This window comes from Gavialis gangeticus, unplaced genomic scaffold (assembly GCF_001723915.1).
Source record: "Gavialis gangeticus isolate Ggan-Ray unplaced genomic scaffold, GavGan_comp1, whole genome shotgun sequence".
NCBI classification, from domain to species: Eukaryota; Metazoa; Chordata; order Crocodylia; family Gavialidae; genus Gavialis; species Gavialis gangeticus.
Window position 1 is genome coordinate 7,627,782 of NW_017729009.1, and position 7,084 is coordinate 7,634,865.

General features: G+C 47.9%; 1 protein-coding gene across 1 annotated transcript in view; it reads right to left on the minus strand.

Annotated features, from left to right (window-relative positions):
• PREX1 (phosphatidylinositol-3,4,5-trisphosphate dependent Rac exchange factor 1) overlaps nt 1-7,084 on the minus strand; it is a 165,563-nt gene that overhangs the window by 101,730 nt on the left and 56,749 nt on the right. Inside the window, exon 10 of the mRNA XM_019509731.1 lies at nt 6,117-6,266. Within this exon, the coding sequence (XP_019365276.1) occupies nt 6,117-6,266 (150 nt within the window). The remainder of the gene's footprint in view (nt 1-6,116; nt 6,267-7,084) is intronic.

Consider the following 7,084-nt stretch of genomic DNA (forward strand, 5'->3'; position numbering starts at 1 on the left):
CCCCCCCATGCCCCTTCCCTCCCCCTCCCCTTTCACCACAACAGACTTACCAGCTGCATGCAGATCTCCACGCTGCCGGGCTGTGCACATGCATGGGCATTTATCAGCCAAATTATCAGCCACATTAGGCTGATTTCTGATATAATCAATTTTCTTCATATTGGTACTGATCTGATATTGGACTGATGTACAGGTGCACCTCTAAATTTTGGTATTTGATTTTGGGTTTTTTATCATGGAAAATCAGAGCTCCCCTGTCCCCATCGCTCACAGAATGCAGGTCCAGGCCCCTCACTCCCAAACCACAGCCCCTCCAGCCCTGCTGGTGCTCCTCGCTCCCCTGCTACAGCTCCCCAGCTCTGCTAGTGCCCCTACTCCCCATCCACAGACCTCCCAGTCCTGCTGGTGCCCCTCATCTCTCATCCACAGCCCCGTGCCCAACCCAGCCCCGCCAGAGAGAGCCCCCAGCTGCCAGGGCTATGGGGCCAGAGACCTGGGTCCACAGCCCCCTGACCCCTGCAGAAGGAGGCAGCGGCTGCTGCAGTGGAGCAGAGCACAGAGCCTGGCTACCTACCCTGCTGCCTGCTGCAGTCTCGGGTTGGGGGGAGGGCTGGTTCCCTGATGTTGCGCATCAGGGAGGGGGGGCAGGAGGGACCCATGCCCCCCAAATCTGTGCGCAGGGCAGGGGTGAGGCAGGATGCCCAATGAGGGCTTGGGCTCCCCACCCTACTGCCCCTCCCCTGGGACCTCCTCAGCCCAATGGGTGCAAGCCGGCATTGCAGGGCACAGTGGGGCTGGGTGAGAAAGCTTGTTGCTGCTGCAAGCTCCATGTTGCCCTAGCGAGGCATCTCCTGCCCATGCGGGAGCAGCAAGGGTGGTGGCATGGGGTTTTGGGCAGTGGCACAGGCCCACAGTGGGCAGCCCACACCCAACCCCACCCCATGCACAGGTCGGAGGGGCATGGCTCCCCCTTCCCCCTGGGGAGTGCACACAATGGCAGGGAGCCAGCCCATCCCCTCAGACAAGGTGCCCGCAGCCCTGTCCCACTCCTTGCCAGGGCACTGCAGCTGTGCATTCCACCCCAGGCCCCAAACCCCATGCGCTGCCCTGCTGGGCAGCAGCCCCAGCCTTGCCCAACTCCCTCCCTCACTACAGGGGCCTCAATTCTGCCCCTCCCCGCAACTTACTCGTGGGAGCTGCTCTCCAGGCTGTGCTTTTACATGCACACGGCGCCCCCTGCCAGACCGCCCTCCTCCTGGTGCCCCCTAGCCCTGTGCAAGCTGGACCTCTGCCAGGCTGCAGAGAGCTCTTTGAAAAACTGCAAAATCCACAGGTTTCTCCATTAAAACTAAAAATCCTTGTTTTCCTTGAGTAAAGGGGGAAATCCGTGTTTTTCTCTGTTTTTCCATAGGAAACGGAAAACTCAGATTCCTGCTTATTACACAGGTTTCGTACATGTGCTTAAGAAATGAGTCTTATGCAACATTTCATCTTGCACAGCATTTGTTTCATGTATCCAATATCTGGTTAAAGGTTTTGGCACTGCAAGCCTCCTGGCTCTTTGCCACCTCCCTCACCATCCCATGACCTGATTCAACTATGCATGCTGACATATGTAGCCAAGGTTAATTTGCAACATGAACTTGTGATAGAAAGCAGCCTGTGTAATAGTACACAAGTTTCACTCTGGCCTTACATCACTGAATTCCCTGCGCTCTGATGTAAATAGCAGGCTGGAATGCACATTCTACCCCGCTCATCCTACAGGATTGGGAAGTTCACCAACCTTTTAATCCAAACACTGATAGCTCAGTGACCTTTCTAGTTCTTTAATTCCAATGAAGCTTTCCAATAAGGTCTGGAATGCCTACCCTAAGAGCTGTGCTTATCTGGGTTTCCTGTCATCAGGTACCACACCATAAACCAACATGACAAAAAACAGCAGAAAAAAATCTCAAGAGTGGCCAGCATTGCATGAAAAGCTTTTGCTTCTCCGACCAAAATTTTCCTGTATTTTCCCCTTGATTTTTGTTTTTATGGATGTGTACTTTCGGTTTCTTCAGAGTTATTTGCGCCAGCCTCGTATCATCCTGTATTTGGGAGGCATAATAACAGGAGCTGATATTTCTCTTCAGTGTCTACCTGAGGATTCAATAGCAATCTACACATAAGGTCCATGTCATACCCTCAAAATAGGAAGGTACTATACTATTTCCCTTGTTTTACACAGGCACCTAGAGTGGGTGAGATCATAACTTGGAAAAAAGTTACCAACAATTTCAGACATATCCATTTCCGGGTACCCAGCTTGATATACCTCAGGCCTGATTTTTAGGGGTGCTGAGAGAACCTGGAGCTGCTTAGTCCTTTGTACTTCTAATAATGAGGCCCAAGACATCTCAAGGAGCTAGCTACAAAACAAAGATGCCCAAAACTCTGGGGTAAAGCATCCACACCTGAGGACAGGAGGGTGACCCAGGCAGACCTTGACAGGCTCATGAAAATGGGTGGATGGGAACCTGATGGTGTTTAACACCAAAAAATGCAAGGTTCTCCACCTTGGGAGGAAAAACCTGCAGCCTGCTTATAGGCTTGGCAGTGCTATGCTGATTAGCACTACAGACGAAAGGGATTTGAGGGTTATGACTGACCACAAGATGAACATGAGCCTTCAGTGTGATGCTGCGGCTACTAAAGCAAGCAAAACGCTGGCTTGCATCCATAGATGCTTCTCAAGCAAATCCCGGGACGTCATTCTCCCCTTGTACTCGGCCTTGGTGAGGCTGCAGCTGGAGTACTGCGTCCAGTTTTGGGCTCCACAATTCAAAAAGGATGTGGAGAAGCTTGAGAGAGTGCAGAGGAGAGCCACGCACATGATCAGAGGTCAGGAAAACAGACCTTATGACGACAGGCTGAGAGCCATGGGGCTATTCAGCCTGGAAAAGCGCAGGCTCAGGGGTGATCTGATGGCCACCTATAAGTTTATCAGGGGTGACCACCAGGATCTGGGGGAACATCTGTTTACCAGAGCGCCCCAAGGGATGACAAGATCGAACGGTCACAAACTCCGCCGTGACCAGTTCACGCTGGACGTAAGGAAGAACTTCTTTGCTGTCCGAGCCCCCAAGGTTAGACTGCTGCCGGAGGTGGTTCAAGCACCCACTTTGAATGCCTTCAGGACATATTTGGATGCTTATCTTGCTGGGATCCTATGATCCCTGCTGACTTCCTGCCCATGAGGCGGGGGACTGGACTCCACGATCATCCGGGGTCCCTTCCAGCCCAAATGTTTATGAAATCTATGAAAATAACTGGTTGCTTTTGAACATACTGACCTAGACAGCACACAGCTCATGTAAGAAATCAATTTATGACAAAGCCCAGAAGAAAATAGATATCTTTTTGACTCTCAAGTTCCTGCTCTACCACCCAGGTATCTAGTCTCTGAAACAACCCTCTCACTGGAGGACAAGCAGTCTTGTTGGGTGCTCATCCAAACAAAATAGATGCTTTGAAGGTTCATTCACCACCAAAAACGATGGGCATTTTTAGGTTCTTAATACACAAATTTTCTCACCCCTGTCATGAGAGACAAATAGAAATCAAGGACACAGAACTGAAGTCAGTCTCTAAAAAATTTTCAGTGGAACATCAGCAGTTCTTGAGGGAGATATAAACAGTTAAAATATGCATATTCAATACTTTCTCTAACGGAGATGTCTCATGTTTATGACCATCCCTTTTGGGGCTATAAAACTACATAATATATTATATTATGATGTGTGTATGCATGTGTGTGTTTAAAAACAACTCAAATCAGCAGACGTCTCAGACACACCAGAAAACAGCCCTTATCATTAGGATGCTCTAATTTTTAACCATCCCTGTGGTTCTGCTCAGTCTGTGACCTCTCCGTTGGATGGATCACCGCTCTCCTGACTAACTTCTTGTTTAAATGTGAATCTTCTTCCTCCTCTGCTGTTTTTTTTTACAAGACGCTTTGTGAAATTTCCTTAGCGCCCAGGGGCCCATAAAACAAGAGGTTTTTATGAAATGAAGATTTTCTTGATCTTTACAGCAATGTAGTTTAGTGCTTGGAGGTTAGCTCTTGAAGCAGGAACATCATTTTATGAAATAAGACACATAAAATAGCACAAAGGGATCCTTCGAGTAGACTGTGATGCAAAACCGATCAATGAATAAGAGACCTCTCACCCCTAATCGTTACAACACGGTCTTTGAAAAATTAAAATGCTCCCTATCACTTGCCTTCAGGGGTATTCCATCCCTTAATGATTTCAAGCCTTAGGTTTCGAGTTCTCTTTAATTTATGTCATGGCTGCCCTGTATTCTGAAGCTGGTTGCTTTGCTATCATAAGAAGGTACCTTGGGATTCATATATGACAAGGTACATTGTAAACGATTCCTGCATTTCAAGTACCATAATGTCTACTCTATTGGATTTAGAGGCGAACAACCAGGAAAATAGCCAGAGCTTTGAGGGTGAATTCAGTTCAGTTGATGCAAGTCTTCCAATGTGTGTGTATAGGAGGATGGAAGGACCCTTGCTTTAGACCATGGGTAGGTAACCCCTGGCACACATGCGGAGCATGTTATGTGGAGCCATTTTGCTTGGCAGGCCACAGCTGGCCCCAGCTTTGGGCAGGTCCCTGCCACGCAGCCACAGAGCCCAGGCTGCTCACAGCAATGGGTGGGGAGGCTGCAAGCAGGCTCTGTGGCAAGCAACAGGAACCTACCCAGAGCCTGGGCTGCTTGCAGAGGGCAGCCACAAGACTGCAAGCAACTGCACCAGAGTCTGGAGCCCTGGCCTGGCTTGTTGCTGGTAGCAGCTGCATGTGTGCCTCAGGGACCATGGCAGGGAAGGGGGCCAAGGCTGTGTTGCCACAACAAGGATCAGGCTCCTCATGGTTCCCCTGCCATCCACCACTGGCACGCCAAGTCAAAGTTGCAGGGTTTTTTGGCACTTGGCCCGAAAATGTTGCCAACCCCTGCCTTAATCTATGCCAGGGGCCACCAAAGGTCTCACACCAGCTCTGTGTCCATACCAGGATATGCGCTGTTCAGCTACAAAGCCTTGTTTAGAAAAACTGAAGCTTGGATTTTCAAAGCATCCTAAAAGGATTAGCATCCTGCTTCCATTACATTTCAATGGAATCTGCATGTGTAACTCCCTTATTCCTATAACAATCCCAGTCAAGATCCCTTAACACTTTATAAGGTCCGGGCTCAATCAGTGCTGATCCACTCACGTAGTTAGATCTATAAACGAGGCCACATACTGACAGTGCCACCCACACCGGTATGCCTGCAAAATGGGAAGCCACTTCTAAATAGCAGGTCAGACTCTCCAAAGCGGTTTACCAAAATTAACCAACACCACCCCTGCCCATGCCCTTCAAAAGACTGGGAAACCAGCTGAGTATTAAAACAATGTTTCTGAGGCTGCAGAAGGAGTCAGTGTCTGAAGCTTATTGATCAGGACCTCCTGGCTTCTTGTTTTAAGTTCAGACTCAGGACACCTCAGCTTCATCTAATAGCACAGTTTTAAAGGCCAACCTGCTTTTATGTTTAGCTCTAGAGGAAAGCATAAAATAACCCATGCTTTTGCATAGCTTTGTCACTGTCATTTTTGTCTGAGTAATATAAATAGTCCCAAAGGTATCCTCCTTGAACTCTTTTATTTATTACATAAAAACTAGATTTCCTCATGTCAGGATGGGTTTGCATCACTGCCTGGACAAAGGCTGTACATTCACCAGATGTTATTCCCCCTTACAGGCTCCCTTTGCAAAGAAAACTCTTTCAGTCTGATTCCATTTTTTCAAAGATCTTCAATGTGTGGCAGAAACGGACCATTTGATTCTTGTACCTAGGATGATGCGTCAGCATCAAACTGTCCAGGACTAAATTCAGAAGCAGCTACCGCCCCACTTGAATCTTTTGTCATTAACACTGGCCAGTGCAAACCCATTATCACATGGAGGAAAACTCTGACAATAAAAGACGCTCTCACAAACACACACGCATATATGCACGCGCAGTGACTCTCTTGCACAATTCATTCAGAACGACTAGAAGATACGTTGGCCACTTACTCTCTCTCTGTTCCCTTTCCTTGATTATAGCATCCAGCCATTTCTGTTTGTCTTCTGCAGTCTTGGCCATACAGACAAACCATTTGTTTTTGGCTGTGTTGTGTATCTTCCAGCCATTTGTCACTGTGTACCCGTTGCTGTGGTAATCTGCTGCAGAAACACAAAAAACAGCCCAGAGTGAACAGAAGGCCTGGCCCTTTAATAAAAACAAACTAGCCTTGGACATCTTGGCTGAAATTTCAACACATAAAGCTATTCAGGGAGTGCTGAGCATGACCTGTTCTCAGCATCTCCAATCCCGGCGAGCAGTGTTTAGTACCTCTAACAGTCTAGCTGTTCGTGGTAGTGCCTATCTTTAGGGCGTCAAGTTTGACAACTTTGTCCCCTGTACAAACTATGACCGCTACAGAGGTGCAAATCCCACTGACAGCAATGGGAGATCCGGGTTTGAGCAACCGTCCCACATTTAGAAGAGCTCAAGCAAAGTTTCTCCAAGAGTGATGTCAACAGGGGAAATCCATTGGGAGTGTCTTGATGGCTTGAGGCCCACTGAAAGATGCATTGACCTATTTATATCCTACATACACTGACTGCTTTGTCCAAAGTCCTGCCAAGGACAGTGAAGAGGGACATTATCCAGTTCTATAGACTAAATCCCTAGAAAAAGTAAACTATGTTGGGCAGCAGCAGTCTTCTCACTAGTAACCTTGACCTAATATGCCTCATGGAGATTCCTTTCAGTCTCCATATCCATTTGCTCCACAATCTCGAAAGCATGTCAAGAAGAAACATGTTATAGCTGCATTTCATCATGCAAAAGCTTTCAAGCTGTGTTTTAAATAAAGTATTTTGCCCCAAAGTATCATGAGTAAAAGACAGTCTGACTGCCAAGGGTCCAAAGACGGAGGTCAGAAGGTTGAATGTTTGATACCAGAATCCCTCTCTGTGGTTCCTGGCTTCTGTTTCCA